The 26325-nt window shown below is 43.2% G+C and overlaps 1 protein-coding gene across 1 annotated transcript in view; it reads right to left on the reverse strand.

The window, feature by feature from the left end:
* The window catches only part of LOC137654559 (proline-, glutamic acid- and leucine-rich protein 1-like), a 120721-nt gene that overhangs the window by 15594 nt on the left and 78802 nt on the right, over positions 1-26325 (reverse strand). The window contains exon 13 of the mRNA XM_068388289.1: positions 23472-23881. Within this exon, the coding sequence (XP_068244390.1) occupies positions 23472-23881 (410 nt within the window). The remainder of the gene's footprint in view (positions 1-23471; positions 23882-26325) is intronic.

The raw sequence follows: 26325 nt of genomic DNA on the forward strand, positions 1-26325 counted from the left end.
CTCCAAAATAAGATATGTAAAAACTATAGTGGTTTTCAAATTTTATTAAATACATACATACTTTTTCCAAGACCATTTCAAGTTTTAAAAAAAATAATTGAGATGTAGAAACCAAAGAAAAAAATTTTCACTACTATAGAGGTCTCCCAAGCACAGATATAATTCCTAGGTCAAAGTCAGTCAAAATTAACTTAGGTTTATAACCTAAATTATTTAATTAGTAATATAAGTTATTAAATATCAAAACATAGACTAGTTGCAGTACTGTATTATTTGTCCTATTTCATTTAATAGTATTTAAGAGCTAAATGAACTATAAGAAAAGCAACTTGCCCACATAAAAACCTCATTTGAAAATTTCCTCATAATTCAAACCTGTTAGTTTTAAGCCTTTGATAGATGGGTAATATTGTATGACACACTACAGTATTATGATAACTAACCTTACTAGGTTAAATAACAAATTTCAAGTCATTTGTAATTTTTCCTAGCTATAAAACCATTGTCCTTAAAGTGGGGAATAATAATTTCTGGGAGCTCAAACATCCATTAAAATTGTTAATTAGGTAGTTGACAGATGGCGAGTGCGGGAGAGTAACCCCACCCACTCTCTCGTCAAAGGCACTTCATTTTTTACCTTCAGAGGAATGAAGTTTAACTTTAGAAGGACCTAAGTTTACTGTATACCGCTACGAAAACTAGACATATGTGTTCCTACATGTACACAAATTTTTCACTCTAAAATAGTGAGATTCAGCTCTTGGTGGGTAGAGAAGTTCCCCACAACCAAACTGCTTGGTTCTTTATCTTCCCTGGAATATGGCTCAAATCCTCTACATGAGTGAGGGAGATTACTTAAGCAACTTCCTTATCAGCGCCATCATAACGATGAGTAGACAGATGGGGATTGACCAGTACTTGGTTATGTATCTAGAAACAGTTGACAAATGCAATTTTCTCCCCCAAAAGAGAGGAAGCAATTTGGAATACTAAATGAACCCGAGTACTTTACTATGCGAAAATGTACTACAGGCTAACAGCGAAGCTGCAACACGGTGTAAACAGCAGACAGATGGTTTACCTATTGGTAGCAGGGAAGCAATCCCCCTGACAACTCTTTGATTTGGATGGTAACCGGAATTTACTGTGGGGTTGATGCTGGCAGGAAAATTTAGGTAAACGACTCCAGTTTGTAGGGTTAGGAAAAATACACAATTGCTTAGAAAAACTTGTGATCTGTTCCTATACAAATATAAACAATTGTCCTTTACTATAAGATATTCCTTAGGTGGGAGGAAGTTTACGTTCCAACTGCCTGGAAACTAACCCGAGAACTTAAGACTTGCATCAGAGATGCTGCAAAGTCAAGGTTCCTTACACCTCGTGAACCAGAAAAACTTTTTGGTGTCACTGCCCATGCCTTGAAGGGTCATATTTGAGCTGAAAACCTGTGCTGTACCTAGCAAATGAAGAAAAGTTTGTTTTAGCTATCCTTGAAGACCAAATTATAGATTATTGTGTTTACCTTTTAACATCATACTCCAACCCCCACCCCCGTAAGGAGTGTGGGGAAAAGACTCAACCGGTTATGTGTACACACAAGGTAGCTGAAAGCTTAGTGATCTTACCCAACTTTAGATCAAGTCCATCTGGTGAGGTACTCACGGCTGTACCCCTAAGACTGAAAGGAATGAAAAGATCAGTCATTCTTCATTTTCATCTCAAACTTCCCAGTAACCTCAACCATCAACCTGCAATTACTGGTCCTGTAAGAGGAGCTGAAGGTAGCTAAATCTCCTGCAGCACACTTATTACAGGCCCCAGGAAAAACGTATTCATGGACCTGTGAGTCGCATCCCGCAGGTAATAGGTGGTGAAGGACAGAGCATCTGTCTGGAGAACCTGCGACACATTGGTTTCTTCTGAAGACCAGAGAGGTGCTGCAGCCTTTCCAGCCTTTGACATTGTGGGCTTTCACCCGACTTCCCTCTGGAGGAGGGGACAACAAAGTTCAAGAGATGACTTCTCTCATCCAGAAGGAAATGGTGTTTTTAGAAATTTTCCTCTTCATCCTCCCCGTACTAATAAAGAGGTGCTGCAGGCGAGGTGTGACTGACTTAATATACTTGAAATAGCACTTCAATGCCCTTATAGGACTATAACAGCTGATCAGGATCTTGTTATCTCTCAAACACTTTTAAACCTGAAAAGATAAAAACCTGGGGTCCAGTAATGATGGGTCCTGGGTCTTGGCTACGAACTCTGGCACAAAGGAGTGGGAGAACTGCCTCCACCCCCTGAATGGATGATGTTCAATGAGAGCCCATGCAGTTCACCGACCACTTGGCTCAGGCTAAGGCGAGAAGGAACCCTGTCTTCAGAGTGAGGTCTCTGTTGGAGACACAACTCAAAGATTCATATGGAGCCCTCTTCAAGGAACGTAAAACCTTTACAACGTTCCAAGATGGGGGACTCCCTCCAACTGAAGGGCAGGTCTGCTCAAAACTCCATATGAGCATGGAGATTTCCTCCGAAGAAGTAATTTCTACCCTTTTAGTTCAAAGACTTGGCTTAAGGCTGAGCAATAGCCTTTTACTGCTGAAACAGAGCAGAGTTTCTCATTATGGTAGTAAAACAAAAAGTCAGCATTAAACAGAACAGAGACTCCAAGATGAGAGACACCCCTCCTACAATGCCAACCACAGAAGATGACCCCCTTGATCTGATATATGGCTGACGAAGACTTGCAGAGGTATCCAGACATCTGCTTCACAGTCTCTCAAGAAGAAGCCTTCTCTGAGAGAAGATGTTGGATAACCTACATGCATAAAGATGAAGGGAATTCGCTGCTCCCTGATAAATCCTTACGTGTGGTTCTTGTAACAGGTCTAGGAAGTGAGGATGTTCTCTTAAGAGTCTCTGTTAGCAGAAGGAGGTCTGGTAACAACTACATGTGAGGCCACTTCAGAGCTACTAGTCATAGTCATAGGCAACTTCAGAGTTGCTTGGACCTGCTTCATGACCCTTCTTAGTAAGCAGAATAGCGGAAAACCATGAACGTTGAGGCCGTTCCACAAATGCGTTTCAAACGCTGTCACTGGATCTGGCACTGGAGAGCAATAAATTGGAAGGTTGTGGTTCAGATTCATAGCAAATGGGTAGATCATTGAAGAACCCCACTAAGTCAAGACCATTCGGCCACAGCGATTTGCATCCTCTTGCTCAGTTTGTCTACCACTACATTTTTGTTCATGATGAAGCAGACAGAGAGAGATCTCATTGGCCTCTGTCCACTAAAGGATTTTTATAGCTAACTGGAAGAACTGGTGGGACATTGCTCCTGCTTGCTTGGAGATGTAGGACACCACAGAGGTGCTATCACTCATCATCACCATCAAGTGTCCTTGGAGAGGAGGGCAAAATTCCTGAAGGGCTAACTGACCTGCCTTCATTTCCAGGATGTTTATATGCTCCTGACGGTTTTGCTCCGACCAAGTTCCTGATATCATGCATTCTCCAAGATGGGCTCCCCACCCCTCCCTGGATGTGTCGGAGAACAGATGGCACTTTGAAGGGGAAGTCAAGAGTAGACATTCCCTTTGAAGGGTCTCCTCGTCTAGTCACCACGCAAGATCCTTCCTGAAGTTTGCTCCAACAGGAACTAATGAGAAAGGATCATCCTGCTGCTGATACCATGATGACTTCAGCTTCCACTGTAGAGACCACAGGAAAAGTCTGCTTCTGGGAACTAGATACTTCAACAATGTTAGGAGGCTGAGAAGAACTGCCACTGATGTGCTGGCAGTAAAGACTGATGCAGGAAAGTGTGAACTGTCTCCAGCAAGTGAGAAATCCTGTCTCGAGAGGGAAACACTTTTCCTAGAACTGTGTATCTCAATTTCCAGGTACACTAACTTCTGTGTGGGGATGAGGTCAGCTTTCTCTTTGTTCACCAAGACCTGAAGGACTATTAATCTTTCTTTCAACCCTGCCCTGATTAACCAGTTGTCCAAGTAGCGTAGCAGCCAGATTGCGTTGGCACACGCCCACAATACCACCAGTTTGAAAAGTCTTGTGAAAACTTGTGGTATGGTCGAAAGGCCAAAACAATAGGACCTTGAACTAAAATACCTTCAGTTGATGACCACTCAAAGGTATTTCTTGGACAATAGGTGAACTTGTTCCTGAAAATAAGCATACAGTATCTCAAGTCTAGAGTAATCATATAATCCTGTAGTCATAATGCCTGAATGAAAGTGATTGCTGTCTCCATTCTGAACAGAGTCTGCTGTACATAGTTGTTCAGTGCTGAAAGGTCGATGACTGGTCTCCAGCCTCCGGATGCCTTCTTTACAAGAAAGAGTTGACTGTAAAAGCCAAGAGACCTGTCCTAATCTAGTGAGACCTGAACCTCTTGTTGAAGAGCAAGATTTTCTGCCCACCCCTAGCGATAATATGATGAAAGAGAGTTGGTAACTGAAACATACAGCCTGGATTGTCCAGCTTTCTTCTCCATGGAACCCCCACTTCCTCCAATTCCTTTGTAGGCATCCCCCACTGGTGGTAAGGTGGGGAGAAAGCTCATCCTAGCACAGGTGTCTTTCTCTGCTACGTCCTAGTTTCTGTTAGGCAGTGAAAGATTGCGATGGCTTTTCGAGGATGGATTGCTGTGACTGTAATCCTCCAATCTGAAAAGTCTTCCGGGACTGGCTGGTATAGTCTGTCCTGATGAGGATGGGTGTGGCCGGCAAAAGGACACAGCCCTCTGTATAAGAGTCCTGTGTCTCTTTTCACCAGCTCTCAGTGAGTGCTGGTACGTCTGCTGGTGGAAAAAAAAAAAAACAGCTGCTTTAGGGAGGAGTTACAAAGATCCAGACCATCTCTGTGACAGATACATTTATGCAACTTGGAGGTCATGGCTTCGCAGTGTTTTAAGACCCAGTGATTATAGCCGTGACCTCCGTGGTAGATGCTTCTGCATGTGAAAGAGACTGGAACTGCTGAAAGTCTCTCGGAAGAAGACCCTAGGGTAAGCGTAACCACAACTTGATCCAACAGCAGCAGGTATGGAAGTCTCTCAACAGTATTAAAATATTTCTTCTGTAATCAAACATGACAACTTTCCCGATCTTATTGAATTCATATCCCCAGGGACCTGGTCCTCTACCTTACCCAGGACTTCTTTGCCCATGACTGATCATGGAAGATCCAGGTGAGGTTTGAAGTTGGAGGGGTGCAGCACAGACGGTCGATGAAAGCCTTTTTGCACTTTAAGGCAAAGCTAAAGCTTCGAGAGAGTGTTGACAGATTGGATGTTCCTGAGAACCTTGAAGAATGTTAACAAGCTCTCCTTCAATTGTCGGTGTTTTGGGGTCCGCAGGCTGAGGAAGTTCCCCTTACCAAATCTTCCTGTGAAATATCTTCTACCAGTACATTGTTGTCTCTGGGATGAATGGGATTCTCGTCCAAAATTACGGGAGAAGCAGGCTGAACTGTAATCATTTCACTCCTAAACTCTGATATTCTCACTATTTGCAGCTGTTGCTGCAAAACCTGAGATCCTTGATAGGTTCCTTCTAAGATTGTCCTACAATCCTTGCTTTCCTTCTTTCTGGGTCCTGCCAAGAAAGGAGAGGGGGGTCAGTTGTCTTCCTGAGCGGATTCTGCACTGCCGAAGTCTGCGGAGGATTTGCTGGCTGCTCCTTATCAGTGGCGGGTGTTCGGCCACGAAAGTTAGCAAGTGTCCCCTTTTGGGGGCGTAAATTGAATCCTCCACCTGTCACATTTCTTCATAACCTTAACCTTCTCCATATTCAGTGAAGAAAGGTACTCAATTGGAACATCTAGCTTAGGGCGAGAAGGCTGATTTGTTCCATTCTCCAAAGGGGAAAGATCACGAGAAGCGTCAATATCCTGCACATACACAGACTGGTCTTCTGACACTCAAGGCTCTATCAGATAACGTAGGATCTTCACTTGCATTGGGGAACTCTTGCAGTCCCATCTGAAGAAGCTGGATCAGAAGGGATCTTACCATTACAGGACATAAGCCTCCAAAGTCTTGGCGAATTACCTCTTGCAGGTGAGGAGTGCCTAGCATGTTTTAAAGAGACCAGAGAGCTATGATGGTGAGCGGCTAGTACGATCATCAGAAAAGTGGCTGTGATGGTAGCAAGGAGAGGGTTCATAGTCAGAGGAGTGATTTTGGAAGCTTCTGAAACACGAGAGTGACGAAGGAGAGCGCTTGTATATACTGCATTTAGAAGAGTTCCTTGAAGAATGTCTAGATATTGAGCTAGATGGTGAAGCGTGATTAAAGACTGAGTTGGAGCACTTCCTAAAGAGATGATGAGATGGAGTGCAATGCTGTGAAGATTGCAAGATGATCTTCGCAAAGATAGACTACAGTAGGTCACTTGCGAGGGAAAACCGAGGAGTCAACTGAAGAACACCAAGTTGAAGGTCGTGATGAAGAAATATGATGGCAGTGAACTGATTCTAGTGAGGCAATGGAAGCTGTGCATTTAGTGCGAGACATAGAAGAGAGTGCAGCTGGATTGTACAATACTGGTCTCTTTGAAGAGTACTGTACATGGAGCTACACAGCTAAGGAGAGCACTTCCTTTATGCAGAGCGTGAAGGAGAAGTGCTACAAGCAGCTCATCTAGAAGATCTAGAGGGTTTCGCTGCCCAGCTGGTAGAACCAGAAAGCGAAGGTCTGGAAGCCTTGTTTGATTGCAGCAAGGAGGTCAACCACCTGGGAAAAGCAGGTCTGGGATCTACCTCCGAAGAGGAAAGATCGCACCAAGGTTATAGCACAAACTGGCGAGCATGCTCTGAAGAGCGAGTGTGTTCAAGAGGAGGAATAGATGGATGATCTATTGCTTCTGGCGAAGACCTCTGGGAAGAGGGAAAATGGCTGACAGGCACCTCTACTGCAACATCCTCTGCTGGCAATAGGGTGACTACAGGCTACTCCTGAGAAGACACCACAAGGGCAATGAACTGTTAAAGGTGTCTCCGCATCATGAACTGCTACAATTAAGCCTCTGAAGGAAAACCTTGAATGGCCAGGGAAGGCCACAGCACATGTAAAGCGTCCACCATTTGAAAGGAAGAAGGCTCCACTGAGGAGGAGGCGCTGTTGTTTCACTAGGGGAAATGGCGTAGCCCTTTGCCCCTTGGCTTGCCTAAGAGTTAAGGTGCTACCAATCTTGCTCGAATGTCCCCTGGAGGAGGTCACTTGAGTAAAGTCCGATGAAAGAGTCCCAGGGTATAAAAAGCTTTCCTTGACTTCTAGAATGACCCAGCAGGTGAAGAATCCCTCTTAGACTTCTCCCTCCTGACAAACATCTCCCACTGGGAGAACGCCACTCTTGACACTAATCACAAGGGGAGGACTGAGTGTACACATGGCCTCTGCAACACCGGCATAACCTATGAGGATCCACTATAATAATGCTCTTAAAAGTACCCTAGGTCTTTGGCCGCATTCAAGGACATGTCAGCATAGTCGGGGGCATGGTGAAGAAGTATCCAAATAACATGCTGGAAAAGAAATAAGTCAGAGAATTAGAAAATTCTGCCAAATATCCCAGTCAGAGAGAGAGAGATGTTTTTCTACAACAACTGGAATCCAACCAAGTTGTCAGTGAAATATCAGGGAGGTTGCCTCCCTGCTACCGACAGTTACAGTATCAATACCTACAACTTCATGAGTTCTAGTTCAAGCTGGTACTGTATATCGACCCTCTTCACGAGCGTAGAAAACTCCGATGACAAGACTTTTATGCTCTAAAATCAGAAGACAAAGCTCAAGGCTCAGCAGTAGCTTTCCACAACTGTGACAGAGAGGCAATTCTTGGTGAACATCGATGAGTTAAATCTGTGATCTGGGCTAAGGATGCTAACAGATCAGGAAATCATTTGGCTTGCTGTCATCTGGGAGCAACCCTGTTCATCTGAGACCTGGTGGGATCAACCCATTGTAAAATCAGACAGACCTGGGGTAAGGCATAGGATACCTTCCATGTACCTAGCTGATTTGATCACAGATGCCCCCGAAGAGCAAAGGATTTTGAAGGAGTATGTGGTGGATCAGGGAGTCCTGCAAAGCACATTTCCACTTCACCTACGGCTGCACGCGACTTCTCAGAGTGACGTGGACCACCATCCCAAAGTGTTCTGAAGCTTCAGTACTACCTCTGGACCAACTTCTTTTGAGAATCAGCACACCAGAGCATTTTTCTCCTTCCAAACTTGATTGACCAATGGGTTTGCTGCCTGGTGTAATAAAAAAGATCACTGTACTGTGCAACAGACACCATTTAGTCTCTTCTACTTCTCCCAAGTATTAATAGATGACAACTACAGTCTTCTCGAAGTATGTCATGGTGCCTGACCACTGGTCAAATCATGGGACTGCTTGGAGAGTAGCCATGGCCGTTGACTCAGATAACAAGAAGGGAAGGCCTTCTTCTCTGAGTTTCTCCTAGGCAGTGCACACCGTGGGATTAACCTAAAAAAGTGCTGACACAGAAGACTCTAGTCCATTGAATCTTGCTACCTTAAAATGCAGGGATGGAGGATTTGATTGGGCCAACTGGAAGCAAGAGTGTTCTCATATTCACAGAGCTGATCGACTCGATCTACGGTCAACTAGCTAGATCCGACCATGGGAGCTCCAGCAGAAGTCATAACTCTTGAGGGGTATCCAAGTGCCAATCAGTGAACAAGGACCTACCTAAAGTTGGCACCATGGTTACCACACCCAGTTACTTGCATTCATGAAGCAGTGCAAGAGCCTCCAAAATGGAACACTTCCACTGTGGGTTCTCTGCTTCTAATGGTATTGGGCTAAGGTCAGGTAACTTTGAGGCATGATAATCCCAAGCATCCTCGTGCCTTGCAAGGGATGAAGGCTAAACAGTTTGTTTAGACTTTAATAACACCCCAAGAATATGACTTCTGTTCCACGGACAGAACCAACTAATCATAGGAGTATACATGAAATGCAGTGAAGAGAATGGATGGATATGAGGAGGTACATGGAGGCCATGGGTTTGTAATTAGAAATTACAATGGGGAGTATATAAGGGATTTTGACGTAGGAAAAATCTATTTCTGGGCGAGGGACCTGTGCCGCCCAGTGAATAAGCTCCTATTAGCACTTATTCTTAGGTAATTTACTGCTAAATATACCAGAGAAAAAATGTAAAGGAGTGCTAGGTTGACTAGCTCGCTCACCTATTGGTGTCGGTATGGAATTGGGCGTATAATCCAGAGGTCCCGCACCATTTAGATTCATCCACGACAAAGACCCCCAATAGAGGAGAGCCGTTCAACCTCACTCGGCACCACCAACTCTGCATCCGCTCAGAACCCAACTCCTTAGCACCCAAAGTTTGGGGACTCCAAGGGAGAGGAGCTGGGAGGGTTCACTGGGCGGCACAGGTCCCTCGCCCAGAAATAGATTTTTCCTACGTCAAAATCCCTTTTCTGGGCTTGAACCTGTGCCGGCCAGTGAATACATACAAGAGAAATGTCACCAAACTTGAAAAATAAAGGAAAAAACATAAACACAAGGGAAACACAAGTTACTTTAATCAGAGTTGAGTGCCAAAAACAACTATAAAGGTACCTTAAAAAGAACATAAATCCACTTGGTAGAACAATTGACAAAAAAGGTAAGGTATAATAATGCCGTGAGTGATGATATATACAGATACTCAGGAGTCATAAAATTAACAAATATAGGAATAGTAACCAGGTGCGAAACCAACGAATACAAATAGGGTATAAATGAGGCAGGTAAGGGGGAGAGATAAAATGACAAGGAATTAACATGCGAGTTACCTGGGGGTAACTACGCTCCCTGCAGCTACCGTAGGAAATTTAAGGGCTTCCAAATGTTTAAGATAGTGTTTCTTGAACACTGACGGTGACTTCCACCCTGTGTACCTAGAAAGATCCGTAAAATTCATGTGGTGAAAAAAGTTCACCGAAGTAGCAACTGCTCTAATATCATGTGCAAGAGGAAAAGAGTCAGGGTTAGCTTGTTTAATAAAATACAAAATTTGTTGCCTGATCCCTTTAATGGTAATGGTACCGCCTTGTTCTCTAACAAATAGAGGCCCGGAGGAGTTAGAGGAGGTCCGGGATAAATAAGACTTAAGAGCAGTAACAGGGCACAGAGACGGATCTTGCGTGAGGGGAACAATTTTCCAGGAGGACCATCTGTTCTGAGGGTCTTCGTTCTTAGCTAAAAAGAATTTGTTAGGTGAAAGAAGGACCTCTCCCGAAGGAAGGAACTCAATATGACCCGGGTCTCTTGACAAAGCTGCCAGTTCAGAAATTCTTGCCCCGGAAGCCAAACTCACAAGGAAAAGTGTTTTCCTGAGAAGGGGAATATAATCATAAGAACTGTTAATGGTATCAGAAGCCAATTTGAGCACATCATTAAGGAACCAGGTAACCGGGGTAGGACGAGTAACCGGTTTCAGTCTGGCACAGGCTTTCGGAATTGAAGCTAACAAAGAGTCGGTTAAGTCTATGTTAAAACCCACTAGGAAGATCTTTTTCAAAGCAGATTTAATAGTGGTGATAGTATTGGCTGCCAGACCTGATTCTAATAAAGTTCTAAAGAAAGTGACTGTAAGGTTCAAGTTCATACAGTGTACGTCCGAGTCTATCAGAAATTTAGCCAACTTTTTAACTGCAGAATCATATTGGCGGATGGTGGAATCCCGTTTATCTGATTCTAGGAACAGGGTGTTTCGAGGATCGATATTGGCACCATGCATGGCCGCAAACTTCATGAAGTCCATAAAGTTAGGGCGCTCTGAATGTTTGAGAAAGCGTACACAACGCGTGTTTGTACTATCTGAGACAGAACCGGATTGGGTATCGGGTGAGGATGTAGTCTCAACTCTCGCAGGAGAGGGTACCAATTGCTCTTGGGCCAGTTGGGTGCGACCAAGGCTACTCGTCCCTTGAAGGATCTCAGTTTGTCTAGGACTTTCAGTAAAAGATTCACCGGGGGAAAGAGATAAATCCTTTCCCAGTTGTCCCAATTCTGTGACATGGCGTCTGTGGCGTAGGCCTGAGGGTCTAGATTGGGAGCCACATATACTCTCAATTTGTGGTTGGACTCCGTGGCGAAGAGGTCTACTTGGAGACCCGGAACCCGAGAGAGAATCCACCGGAATGACTTTTGATCGAGTGACCATTCCGACTCTAGAGGGGAGGTCCGGGACAGGGCGTCTGCAACTACGTTCCGGACTCCCGCCAGGTGGACAGCTGAAAGATGCCAACGGTTCGAGGCTGCTAGGGAGAATATGGCTACTAGAACATGGTTCAGAGGCCCTGATTTTGATCCGCCTCTGTTGAGGCAGCGGACCACCACTTCGCTGTCGAGAACCAGACGAAGGTGTTGTCTCTTGGATGGAGAGAGACGTTTCAGGGTTAGTAGAACTGCCATGGCCTCCAGCACATTGATGTGAAATTGGCGGAATAAGGGAGACCAAAGACCTTGAACTTTCCTGTGCTGAGAATAGCCTCCCCAACCTGATAGGGATGCGTCCGTGTGAATGATTAACTTCGGAGGCGGAAATCGAAGGGGAACTGACTTTGACAGATTGCTGGCCTTTGTCCAAGGTAGAAGTCTTTCCCGGAGAATGGGAGGAAGGCGGACTTTCCTGTCCCGGAGCTTCCGATTCGCCCTCGAACGCCAGACACGATTGATATCTTTCAACTTCGCTTTCAGAAGCAGATCCGTCACTGAAGCAAATTGAAGGGACCCTAGGATCCTCTCTTGGAGCCGTCTGGAACTCACTTTGTCTTTGAGAAAGCGTTTGGTGTTCATTGCAATCTCTAACCTCTTGGGTTTGGGAAGACACAGAGTGTGAGATATAAGATCCCATTGCAGGCCGAGCCATTGGAACTTTGATTTCGGAAGAAGACGGGACTTCTTGAAGTTGATCTGAAAGCCTAGAGATCGAAGGTATTGGATGACTTTGTGAGTGGCTTTTAGGCAATTTTGGGAGGTGTCTGACCAAATGAGCCAGTCGTCCAGATAGGCTACTACTTGAATCCCTTGATTTCTGAGTTCCTGAACAGCAACTTCTGCTAACTTTGTGAAGATCCTTGGGGCGATGTTGAGCCCGAAAGGCATCACCTTGAAGGAGTAATTTTTGTTTCCTAGGCGGAAGCCTAGATACGGACGGAAGTGTCTCGCTATCGGAACGTGATAATAGGCGTCTGTAAGATCAATAGAGGTGGTGACGGCCCCACGGGGAAGTAAGGTCCGCACCTGCGAGACGGTAAGCATTCGAAACTTGTCGCATTGAATGGACAAGTTGAGAAGGGATAGGTCTAGAATCACTCTTCTCTTGTCCGAATCCTTCTTCGGGACACTGAACAGCCGACCCTGAAACTTCAGGTGTTTCGTTTCTTGTATGGCGTTCTTTTGTAACAGGTCCTGGACAAACTCGACTAGGTCCGGAGTGGAATGCTGATGAAATCTGTTCGGTGGAGGAGGTCCTTGAATCCAACTCCACCCCAGTCCCTTGGAGATGATACTGAAAGCCCAGAGACTGAACCTCCATTTGTTGCGGAAGGCATAAAGCCTCCCCCCTACCCGCTGCACCTCAGTATTGGCTTGAGGAGTTGCCGCCACGTCCGCCTCGGAAGTTCTTTCCTTTGCGAAAGAATCTACCCCTACCTCTGTTCTGGTATGAACCACGGTGGTAGCCTCTACCTCTGTTATAACCCTGGGAAGAGCCTTGAGCTTCATAAGATTGGTTAAAGGCTGGAGAGGTGGTGGAGGCACCGGGAAGCTGGCTCTTAGGGAACAGAACGGTGACGTAGTCGTCCGAGGAAGGAGCCTGAGAGGTGGAAGGCTGTGCAGGAACAGCAGGAGATGGTGGGAGAGGCTGCCGGAAAACGGACGAGCTACTTTGCTGTTGCCGGAACTGAGTGGAGGTATACGGGCGGAGCTTCTTCCTACCACGGGCTTGGTAACTTGCGGGATCATATTTCCGCTTAGGAGTCAAACCCCAACGGGCTTTAAGGCTCTGATTAACTCTTGTAGCTTCTGTCAAGACTTCCTTCACAAGATCCTCAGGGAAAAGATTTGGACCCCAACAAGAGGACCGGATAAGTTTATTCGGTTCGTGCCTAATAGTCGCCTCAGCCAGGACGTGTTTGCGGCACCTACGTTTAGCAAGAGCAAAGTCATATAGGTCAAAGTACAAAGACTGCAAAGTAGCCTTATTGAGAGACTTAAAGATACTCTCAGTATCATAAGTTAAGGCTATCGACTCCGTAGAAGTGGCCAAGTTCAAGGTTCGACCAACACGTAGGCGGGAATCATACTCCTGTTTAATAAGGGATTCCGGGAGACGGGGAAGCCGTTCACTAAAAATTACTGACGCACAGTCCGCTGTCAGCTTGCCGGAAGTAAAGGTGGTATGGACATTGTCTCAACACTCATTATCTGAAGGAAGAAGGAGGGAGATCGGATCTACCTCTCGGATGGGAGGCAAGGGCTTCTCCTCCAGAGCGTATTGAAAGGCAAGCTCTGCAATCTTAGTGACGCATGGAGTCACGGTATTCTTGTCCATTAGGAACATTGTAAATGAACTCTTATGAGGCGTCAACATGGTATTGGTGCAACCTATGTCATTTAGAAACCTAGCCCAAACAGATTGGGCTTGTTCCTTTGGGAAAATGACGGTCTCTTTAGGGACCTTATCCAGCCGAACCAGAGCTTCCTCGGTAAGCCTGGCATAACCATGAAACGGAAATGCGAGACCAGGAGGAAAGAATTCAGTCCTCTAGTGGACGAGTACCAAGACCTTCCAACGTTAACATCCCGTCTGAGAACGGGGAATGAAGAGCCATGTGCCAAGGGTTATTCTTGGTAAACGGAGGAAGCTTAGAGGCATCCGGGATGAGAGAGCTTTGAACTTGCTCCGGAGCACCTTGCTCTAATGCCCCAAGTCTCTGACCAATGTTAGAAAACATCGTGTCCATCTTGGCCTGCATTTCTGACACAAACTTAGATTGCATCTCTGACACAATGCGAAGCATGGCTGATTCGGAAAGGCCCGGGTTAGGAGCAGAAGTGGCGGATTGTACTCCCGGGTCGTGAGACTTAGAGGAGGAGCCGGAAGCCTTAGATGATGGGTTTGCTTTCGTTTTAGAACCATGGGAAGCCTTGTGGGGCTTACGAGCTTTTGGCAAAGTTCTAGATTTAGATTTATCTTTGGGGGGAACCGGGTGTGATCGGTGAGACGAATCGCGGTCCCCAGAAAAACCATGAAAAGAAGAGAGATCAGATGAAGAAGAAAGAGCGGGGCTGGGGATAGGAATCTCAGCGCCGGTAACACCTGCCTCACTTACCACCCTACCTGCATCCGGATCATCTAACAACATGGGTTCCACATCCGAGTTCAAGGAGGCAACATTGTCTTCCAGATCTCCTGGGGCATCAGACGTATCTTGATCTTGATCCTGATCGATGAATCCAGAAATAGTGGCATCAATGTCGGTAATGATGGGTGCCGCAACAGCTCTAGCCACAGCGGCTGAAGACTTAGCATTAGGATAAATCATTGCACAGTAGTCTTCAGAGAGGACGTAAGGCTGCTTTGATTTCACATTTCGGGCAAATCACCCAACCCACACTTTCAGGGTGGCCCGAGCCGCAGTCTTCTGCTCCGGGGATGCCTGAAATAATAGTGGGAATTAAAGAAAGGAAGAGTCCAGGAGGTCCTTTAAAGACCATAGAAATCTTACTAAATAGTGTATGTATACCAAATAAAAGTAAGAATAATTAGAAAAGTCAACATAGCCAACGGGACTCACCGAATCAGATCCAAGGGTGGTAATGAGGTCAAAACAGACCATACAATTATCAGGATGCCAGACTACGATATCTTCCAGTTGTACTCCGCAGAGGGCGTGAGACCTACACACCGTATGGCCACAAGGCTGGTGAAGAACTGCCGCACAGGCCGTCGTCTGGCAATGAACCATCTGTAATAAGAATAGTATATGAGAAACTGTAATTCTCTTAAGTAGGGGCGGGTCCGGAGGACCCGGGCCTAAACATAAGTCTAACTTAAGACTAGAGCTTAACTATAATACTCTTAAGTAGGGGCGGGTCCGGAGGACCCGGGCCTAAACATAAGTCTAACTTAAGACTAGAGTATAACTATTCATTCCGGACGAGCCGGGATCATAAAGAAGGATGCAACAAAGAATTAACACACATGGTGTCTGACTTCCCGGAGCGAGGTTAAGCTCCGGACCGGGATATATAAAATTACATCCATAAACTAATACATATAGGAACTCCGGGGTAGTGATCTGTCATATATAATCATAGTAAATGTTATAAAATAAGGGGGGCGGAACCGTAGATAAGAACCACCAACAGAACCCGGAGGTTTTCGTATAACATAAATAAAAGTGTGATAGGTGAACATTTATAAAATAGGGTGCACCGGGATTCCTACTCTGTTGACCGGTGGCCAACCAGTCTAGACAGAGACAAAACCACCGGGACACCTGGAGAGAGGACATAGTCCATAAACACTGAACTACCCCCTCTGTAGGAAGGGAAGGCAACGGTCCCCTAGGGGAGGGGGGAGAGAAGCCTAGCCACCAACCTAGCGAGAGGGGGAGCTTGGGGGAGGATCACGTGACACGGAGCAGCAGGGCTACCAACTGACGATCCCCAAACACTACCAAAACAGATCATACGGAGTAATAAGCACAAATATTCATTATAAAAGTAATAGCGTTGAAAAATATATAAATATACACATAAAAAATTAGGGCAAGGCATGCGAAATAATGAATAAATCCCGAAGGACAACAACCTGATGGCCGAAGGCCGGCAAGCCACCTACGATACGTAATCTGATATCGGCCCTAAATATGAGCCACAAGGGCTCTAAACGCTAAATAATGAATATCCACTATAAAACATATAAAAATTAAACTAATAATAAAAATAATACACTTAGTAACACCGCGAGTGAAACTAAAAGCTCTCGAAACAGGAGTACCAACCGTAAGCGGAATCGAGCAAGACCGAGATGATCGAAGAGAATAAACTCTTAAAACTTATATTAAACGATCTAGATTGCTCAAAACACAGCAAAACATAGCTTGGTACTTAACTTAGACGGTGTCTCCTGGGAAACCGATGTAGAAGCCATAATCACAAGGAAAATAAGGCAAAAACACGAGAGCACAAACTAGCGGGTTACCACACAGGCGTGCTAAAAAGGAGTTGGGTTCTGAGCGGATGCAGAGTTGGTGGTGCCGAGTGAGGTTGAACGGCTCTCCTCTATTGGGGGTCTTTGTCGTGGATGAATCTAAATGGTGCGGGACCTCTGGATTATACGCCCAATTCCATACCGACACCAATAGGTGAGCGAGCTAGTCAACCTAGCACTCCTTTACATTTTTTCTCTGGTATATTTAGCAGTAAATTACCTAAGAATAAGTGCTAATAGGAGCTTATTCACTGGCCGGCACAGGTTCAAGCCCAGAAATTATATATTAGAGATGGCTCAAGTGTTTTGAATGGCCATGTATGAACATCAAGTTTCAGAAGCTGAATAAGGATCTGTTAACCTATGAAAGTGGAGGAGTGGAAAGCCAACCAGATTACATATTGGTTAGAGAAGGAAACAAAAAAGTGATGAAATGGAGAGTGATTTTGGGGGAAGCATATGTTAAACAACAGACTGGTAGTGAAGGATTTTAAATTGGGAGGTAAAAAACTCAAGAAAAGAATGAGGATATCTAGAATTAAGGTTTGGGACCTTAAAGGAGAAAAGCGTAAGATATTTATAAGGATTGTGAGAGACGACAGAAAAGGTTGAACTTAAGAGATTGGATAAGGTAACAGTGGAAAATATCTGGGTTGTATATAAGAAATATGTGAAGGGGAAATGGAGGAATTAGTGGGAAGAACCAGAAGATATGGTGTTGAAAGGAGAAAAGTGGTGGTGGGACAGAGAAGTGTAAGAATCAATTAAAAGAAAATAAATGGTATTTGGGGATTGGAAAGTAGGACTGGAACAGGGAGCAGAGGAATGGTACAGACAAGGGTAAAAAGATTCTAGGAGGAAAGTTGGTATAGCTATTGGAAGAGTGGTAAAGCAATTAAATGAAAGGCTATGAACAAAGGAAGGAGAAAAGGATAATAAGATTTTAAACTTGACAAAAAGGCTAAGACAGGAATTGGGGCAACTGGTACTCATCAGGGATAGGGATGGAAATATATTGTTTAGGGATGACGACATTAAGAGGAAATGGAGAATATTTTGAGCAACTATTGAATACTGAAAAATGATTGAGAGGATCTGGGAGAAACACAAAGGATGAAGGGGCCAGTGATCTTTCTATATATACCAAGGCACTTCCCCCATTTTTGGGGGTAGCCGACATCAAACAAAAGAAAAAAAGGGAATCTTTCCTCTCTACGCTGCTCCCAGCCTGACGCGGGAGTCAACCGAGTTCGGCTGGTACTGCTAGGGTGACACAGCCTCACCCTCCCCTGTTATCCACCACAAATGAAGCTTCATAACACTGAATCCCCTACTGCTGCTACCTCTGCGGTCATCCAAAGCGACCGGAAGGAGCAGCAGGGCCTACCAGAACTGCGTCACAATCGCTTGCCATTCATTCCTAATTCTAGCATGCTCTCTTGCCTCTCACATTTATCCTCCTATCACCCAGAGCTTTCTTCACTCCATCTATCCACCCAAACCTTGGCCTTCCTCTTGTACTTCTCCCATCAACTATTGCATTCATCACCTTCTTTGGCAGACAGTCATTTTCCATTCTCTCAATATGACCAAACCACCTCAACACATTCATATCCACTCTAGCTGCTAAATCATTTCTTACACCCCTTCTCACCCTCACTACTTCGTTCCTAACCCTATCTACTCGAGATACACCAGCGATACTCCTAAGACACTTCATCTCAAACATATTCCTTTTCCTTCCCCACAACTCCAATCCATACATCACAGTTGGTACAATCACTTTCTCATACACAACTCTCTTTACATTCATGCCTAAACCTCTATTCTTTACCACTCCCTTCACTGCCCCCACCACTTTGCATCCTTCATTCACTCTCTGATGTACATCTGCTTCCACTCTACCAAGTACTTAAACTGATCTACTTCCTCAAGTAAGTCTCTATTCAACATGACATTCAATCTCACACCACATTCCCTTCTTGTACATCTCATAACCTTACTCTTACCCACATTAACTCTCAACTTCCTTCTCTCACATACCCTTCCAAATTCTGTCACTAATCGGTCAAACTTCTCTTCCAAGTCTGCAACCAGTACAGTATCATCCACAAACAACTGATTTACCTCCCATTCATGATCATTCTCGTATATCAGTTTCAATCCTCGTCCATGCACTCTAGCATTCACCTCTCTTACCACTCCATCAACATAGTAGTTAAACAACCATGGCGACATCACACATCCCTGTCTCGGCCCCACTCTCACTGAAAACCAATCGTTCACTTCATTTCCTATCCTAACACATGCTTTACTACCTTTGTAGAAACTTTTCACTACTTGCAACAAACTTCCATCAATTCCATCAAACCTCATCACATTCCACATCGCTTCCCTATCAACTCTATTATAAGCTTTCTCCAGATCTATAAACACAACATACCCCTCCTTACCTTTTGCTAAATATATCTCGCATATCTGCCTAACTGTAAAAATCTGATACATACATCCCCTACCTCTTCTAAAACCACCCTGTACTTCTAAGATTGCATTCTCTGTTTTATCCTTAATCCTATTAATCAGTACTTTACCATACACTTTTCCAACCACACTCAACAAACTAATACCCCTTGAATTACAACACTCATGCACATCTCCCTGACCCTTATATAGTGGTACAATACATGCACAACATAAAACACACATTAAACAATCTCACCAACCATTCAAGTACAGTCACAACCCCCTTCCTTTAACATCTCAGTTTTCACACCATCCATACCCAGTGCTTTTCCTACTCTCGTTTCATCTAGTGCTCTCCTCACTTCCTAGCTTGTAATCTCCCTCTCATTCTCATCTCCCATCACCAGCACCTCAACAACTGCCTCCCTATTATCCTTAACATTCAGTAAACTTTCAAAATATTCTGCCCACCTGCCTCCTCTCCTTTTAACAACCTTCCATTTCCATCATTATTGTCTCTTCAATTCTCGAAACAGCCTTCCTTACTCTCTTCACTTCTTTCCAAAACTTCTTATTTTCTTCATATGATCGCTCAATCCTTGACCCCACCTCAAGTAAGCCGCCCTCTTTGCCTCAGTTACCTTGCGCTTTACTTCCACATTTTTCTCTCTATATCTTTCATACTTCTCAACAATATTACTTTGCATGCATTCTTCAAATGCCCTCTTTTTTTTCTCTTCCACTTTTACCTTCACTCCTTCATTCCACCATTTACTACCCTTCCTCATGCTGCATCCAACAATCTTCTTGCCACACACATCACTTGCAATCCCAACAAAATTTTTCTTTAACTAACTTCCACTCCTCCTCTAAATTAACAGTTTCTCTCACTTTCACTCTATCATATGCCATTTTCAACCTTTCTTGATATTCACTTTTTACCTCAGGTTTTATCAACTCTTCAACCCTTACTAACTCCCTTTTACATCCCCCCACTCTTTTGCTACAACTAATTTTCCTTCCACCAAAAAATGATCAGACATACCGTTAGCCATACCCCATAAACACGTGCAAGTCTTTCAATCTTCCAAACATTCTTTTAGTTATTAACACATGATCCATTAAAGCCCCTTCTACCACTCTTCCATTTGCAAGTCTTACCCATGCACACTTGTTTTTATCTTTCTTTTTGAAAAACCTAGAACTTATAACCATCTCTTGCTCAGCACACACATCAACCAGTCTCTCACCACTCTCATTTTTACCTGGTACGCCATACTTCCCAATGACACCTTCTACCTCTCCAGTGCCCACACTAGCATTTGTCACCCATGACAACTATATAATTCTTTCTGCCCAGTCCTTCTACACACCTAGTTAATTCATTCCAGAACTCATTCCGCTCTTCTTCACTTTTCTCACAACCTGGCCCTTACACACTAACAAAAGCCCAACATTCCCTACCCAACCTAACCCTTACCCACATTAACCTAGAAGATATCTCCTTCCATTCTACTACTTTATCTGTCATCCATTCACTCAGCAATAAAGCTGAGGGGACAGTGATGGAGATACAGAATACATAACGGGCATTAAGTAAAATGAAGAATGGCAAATCCCCAGGTCCATCAAAATCAAATTGAACTAGCTACAGAGAGAATGGATGCTGGATTTAATGAGAGCAATATGGAAAGAGGAAATAATGCCTAAAGACTGGGAGGAGAGTCTAAGGGTATCTACATTTAAGCAGAAAGGTGACAGCATGGAATGTGGTGACTACAGGGGAATTAAACTAATAGAGCATGGTTTGGAAGTTTTATGAGAGGGTACTACATGAGAGATTGTAAAAATTGGGAAACAGCAGTATGCATTCATGAGGAGGAGAGGTACTGTGGATGCCATCTTTATAGTAAGGCAGTTACAGAAAAAGACTACAGGAAAACCAGGTCTTCAGTGGTTTTGTAGATTTAGAGAAGCCTTATAAGAGAATACCAAGAGAAGTGATGTTTTGGTGCTTGAGGAAGAGGAAAATCCCAGAGAAGTTGGTTAGATTGGTAGAGATGATATACAAAGAACAAGGACAAAAGTAATATCAGCTATTGGAGAAATGGAAACCTTTTAAGTTAGTTTTGGATTACACCAGGGGTCAGCATTAAGCCTGTTTCTATTTGTGCTAGTCTTAGATGTGTTAAGTGAAGAGATCAGAAATGAAGAGCTGTGGCAGTTGCTATATGCAGATGATTTGGGGATTAGTGCTGAAAATGAGTAAGAATTACAGAGAACGGTTGTTGAGAGGCAAGAGACTTTGGAAAGTGTTGGTTTGAAGGTAAATGTGGATAAAGCTGAGGCTATGGTGAGCAGTAAGGAAAGGATAGTCACACATGAAAGTAGAGGCTGCTATAGTACAGGTAGACCAATTTAGATACTCGGGATCTACTATAGGTTAGCAAGGAGGATGTGAGGCTGAAGTTCAGAATGGGGTAAAAACAGCATGATGGAAGTGGCGGGAGGTAACAGGAGAGGTAAGAGATGAGAAAATGCCAATACTGTAAAGCTAATTTTTTAGAACAAAAATAAGACCTATGTTAATGTATAGATTGGAAACATGGACTTAAGATGAAAAGAGGAAGCAAAGCTGGAGAGAACACAGTCGAGAATGCTGAGGTAGATTATGGGAATATCACTGCCTGAAAGATAGGAAATTGATGAAATAAGAAGAATGGCAAGCATAGTAAAAATTACAGAGAGGATACGAGTGTCACGACTGAGATGATATGGGCACGTTTTCAGTTTGCATGGTGGGATGGGAGTGAGGAGGGCTTGGGAGGAACCTGTTAGGGGGAGAAGATCAAAAGGGAGGCAGAGAATTAGATGGTGAGATAAGGTGAAGGATGATATGGAGAGAAAAGGTTTGGTGGAAGAGGATGTCTTTGATAAAAGGCATTGGAGTGTGCGCATCAGGCAACCGGCCCCTTAATGTAGGGATAACGGTGGGAGGGAAGAAAGACCAGGCTGGTTATCACCGGGAGAAAAATCTCTGACACCAATCAACTAGAGAAACAAAAAGTATTAGCTGCAGACTCAACTTGATTTGTTGAACAAAAACTAGGTCTATTAATTTTCCTATTCCTGATCTGGACATTAATCTCTAGTACCATCATTCAGTTAGTTCCTTATACATGTTCCATTAAATTTTTCATAATTTTGACCATCCTTTGCATTCAGATCTTCCCAGACTATCATCATGTACATCATACTGCATGTAATTCTAATAGCCTTGCCTTCTCCATCATAAGGCTCAATACTACACAGGATTATAGAAGTTTTATTCAAGTTGTGGCTAGATTGTGGATTGACCTTCTAAATCTCGCAATTCAATCAGTGAAACTTCAGAAGTTCAAACTTGCAACATATGTTTTTATTTTGAACAGATTGACTTAAAACTCTCTACATAGTGTATATATGACAGATCTATTTTAAGTTGTTACTGAATTTAAAATATTTTGTATTCTTTATTCATAACTTCTCAAATAAAATATATTTATTTCCTCGTTTCCTTTCCTCAGTGGGCTATTTACCCAGTTGGAACACCAAGGCTTGTGGCATCCTAATGTTCAAAGTAGGGTTGTAGCTTATCTAGTAATTATAAAAATATCAATACTAAAAATGTGGGAGCCATTCCACCAGGGTGACAGTCATAGCGGTGAATGCTACTTTAATTAATTACCACGATAACATGCACAGGTTTACTGGCCCTGGAGCCTACTCAAGTCCTTCAGGGTTTAGCACTTCCACAGGGGCAGAAACCTTTCTAACTGCATTCTTAGCTTGGGGAGAGCAGCTCTGGGGATCATCGCTGGTGTCGCTGACACTGCTGGCACCGAGACCACTACTGATATCACTGGCACTGGAGACAATAGGTTAAAGTAGCACTAGCTACCAGGTCCCTCAAAATGACATCGGGGACCTACCTGGAAGAGCTAAGTATGCCATGCCTCCATTAGGTCAATTATTATCAGCAGTCTACAAGGAAGATCTTCCAGAATACATTGAAGTGAGGCAATCACCTCACACTCCACCAAACCTGGTAAAATCCCCAACATAGATCCACATTATCCTTGCTCCTGAAGCATATAACCAAAAGCTTTAGAAAACAGCAAACTCAATGAGAAGCTCAATGTGCTAAACAGTCTCTCTGGCACTGTCATGGGTGTTGTGATGAATGTCGCCAGAGAAAACTTAGCCTCCCCGCTCCTCAAAGAATACCACGCCTTAACAGGAGGCTACAATATACAATTGGCATAAGGGGATAGTTGCGAACAAACATGCCTTAAGGTGTAGAGTAAGTTTATCTATCACCAGCTTAGCCATAAACAGATAGTGTCAATCCTTCACTCATAGTCGTCCTTCCTTTTATTTCAAACGTTAAGCCAGTATCAACCATTCAAACTATGTGTGATAAAAAGATTAAATACATTTGGATAGGACGCAACAGTATGACCGTACTCGTTGCGGCCTTGGACAAAAGTGAAGTTTTTGACAAGAAAGTAGGCACTCACCACCGGTCATTTACTACTGTGCCTTATTGACGATTTTAACTGCTGTTGTAAATCCTCATACAACATTCATTATTTTAAAGGACAAAGGTTTGTTTATGCAAGGCAGCAAATCCTCTGTAATGTTCTTTAAGTATAAAAACTTAGCCAATAAAAAGCTTACCTTAAAATCTTTGTCTTTTTTCACGATGATTTCTATGACTTCATTTTCATCTGCTTTTAAAGTCTCAGAAGGCATCTTATCACATATGACTTCTGTTTCAATAACTTCAGATGTCCTGTCTTCCTCAACTTCAAGTTGTTCTTCTTCGATGTCTTCACATGCAACATCCTCATCACCATTAGAGGACAATTCTTCACTTACATTGCTATCTTCAGTACCCTTAACTACTTCTCCATCTTCATTGGCTTCGGGATCTCTTCCACTTTCCTCAACATTCATGTCGTCTTCATCAACTTCATTAGCCGAGTCTTCATCTGAGATAAGCCCCTCATCCTCAGTTTCTTGTTTTTCATGCAGGGACTGATCAGGGACTCTGACTGGTGGATATTCTTCTAAATCATCATCATCACCTAAATATATAAATTTTAAAAGTTCAATTCTCACAAAATAAAATACTGTCATGATACCTAATATAAACAATTAATTCAACAATATTCAACAAATGTGCCAAAGTTTATTTCCACTCTGATGGTACAAATGTAAATCCTTTAAAAATAATGTATAAATCATCAAAACAAGCACACTACCTATTGTAAGAACATTAAACAAATTAGTTTCTCCCAAAATCAATGCATGAAAAGATGATTGTATACTCTATTGAGAAAACTTTTAATTACAGTAAATACAGTTATCAATAATGCTTTCTTTCATGAAAATTACAACAAAATATTCAGTAAAAAAAAAAAAAATTCTTAAAAAGTATCTTCAAGTAAATCCCTCCCTTATCTGCTACTTCCTCGTCCACTACAAAATACAGAAACTTAGGAAGAGATCTTTTTTTACATTAGTGATTCTTACTACAATAAGACTTTCTCAATACTCGGAAAATACACCTATGCCCTATTCTACATTCATATTTGCTTTATCACACTCGCCTCACCAGTAATAGTACGCCTGCACGAGAGAGAGAGAGAGAGAGAGAGAGAGAGAGAGAGAGAGAGACCGGAGGAAGCAGCAGGGCCTATCGGAACTGCGTCACAATCGCTCACCCTTCATTCCTACTTCTAGCATGCTCTCTTGCCTCTCTCACATCTATCCTCCTATCACTCAGAGCTTTCTTCACTCCATCCATCCACCCAAACCTTGGCCTTCCTCTTGTACTTTTCCCATCAAGTCTTGCATTCATCACCTTCTTTAGCAGACAGCCATTTTCCATTCTCTCAACATAGCCAAACCAACTCAACACATTCATATCCACTCTAGCTGCTAACTCATTTCTTACACCCGTTCTCATCCTCACTACTTCGTTCCTAACCCTATCTACTCGAGATACACCAGCCATATTCATTACACACCATCTCAAACAAATTTAATTTCTGTCTCTCCGTCACTTTCATTCCCCACAACTCCGATCCATACATCATAGTTGGTACAATCACTTTCTCATACAGAACTCTCTTTACATTCATGCCCAAACCTCTATTCTTTACCACTCCCTTCACTGCCCCCAACACTTTGCATCCTTCATGCATTCTCTGACGTACATCTGCTTCCACTCCACCATTTGCTGCAACAACAGACCCAAAGTACTTGAACTGATCCGCCTCCACAAGTAACTCTCCATTCAACATGACATTCAACCTAGCACCACCTTCCCTTCTCGTACATCTCATAACCTTACTCTTACCCACATTAATTCTCAACTTCCTTCTCTCACATACCCTTTCAAATTCTGTCACTAACATGTGCTTACAGTATATACACAGACACAGTAGTCCTCTATTGATGCATGAGCAAGGTGCCTTCAAAGAGTGGGTTCGAAGTTAAAAAGTTTAAGTCCACCATAATTAACATAGGCGTCCATCTCATAATACTCAACATCCTACTTTCCATTGCTTTTAGTCAGTTGATATTGCTAACACTAGTGAGCTAGTGTACATAAGATATAAAAACTCTTACAGTTATTTCTACTTCACAAAGTTCTTCTAAAAAGTTAATCTGTATTCAGGTTTGTATTATATTTATTGCACACACAAGTTCTTATCTTTCCAAGTTCTAAATTTGTAAGTTCTTATAGTAGGGTACTTGGTTTACTGTACAGTATCTTATCTATTTCAACTTTTTTTCTGGAGTCAAGTCCTGACATCTACTGTCAAAACTAAGTCTGGTAAAAATTTGAAAAGCCTCAAAGAATGGCTTACACATTAGCTTTGCCAGGACTGAACACAATAAGACTAAGCAAGAACAACTTCAGCTTCAATATAGGACAAGGCTAACAGTATTGTCTTGATGTTCTGCCTAGCCATATATTCTGCACTTACAGTAATGTTTGAATATGGGGATAAACCCTCCCCTAATTGGCATATACCATCCATACATCCAGTTTCTTAGGAATAAAAATTTCATGGAACCCATAAAACTCTTCAAAGACTTCACAGTTCTTGGAGGTAATATCCCATAAATACAATGCAGTCTCTGGGAAGGCTGGAATCCCTAATCCACAGTAGCTTCCTTAAAAAGTGAACACCCATCTTGGGTTAATTAATAATAAGAAAGGTACTTTTTCTCTTGGTAAAGACATCCAAACCCCAGACTCATCAAGGAAGTCATCCAAACCACAGACTTGTTAAGGTAGTCAAAAGTCAAGAAGTAACTCCCCCCCACCCAATAACAAACTTTCCCTGCTTAGAAATCAACCACTACCTGAGGCAGCATCAGCAACAAATTATTCGGTATGTACTGGGGAGTTAATACCTATATGGCAGGCTCTATTATGCACCAGAGAGAGAGTGGTAAGGTGCTGATATCCTCCAAATCTACTTCAATTAATGGAATATCTTTACCTTTACACATC

The sequence above is a fragment of the Palaemon carinicauda genome, chromosome 15 (genome assembly GCF_036898095.1).
Source record: "Palaemon carinicauda isolate YSFRI2023 chromosome 15, ASM3689809v2, whole genome shotgun sequence".
Classification (NCBI taxonomy): Eukaryota; Metazoa; Arthropoda; class Malacostraca; order Decapoda; family Palaemonidae; genus Palaemon; species Palaemon carinicauda.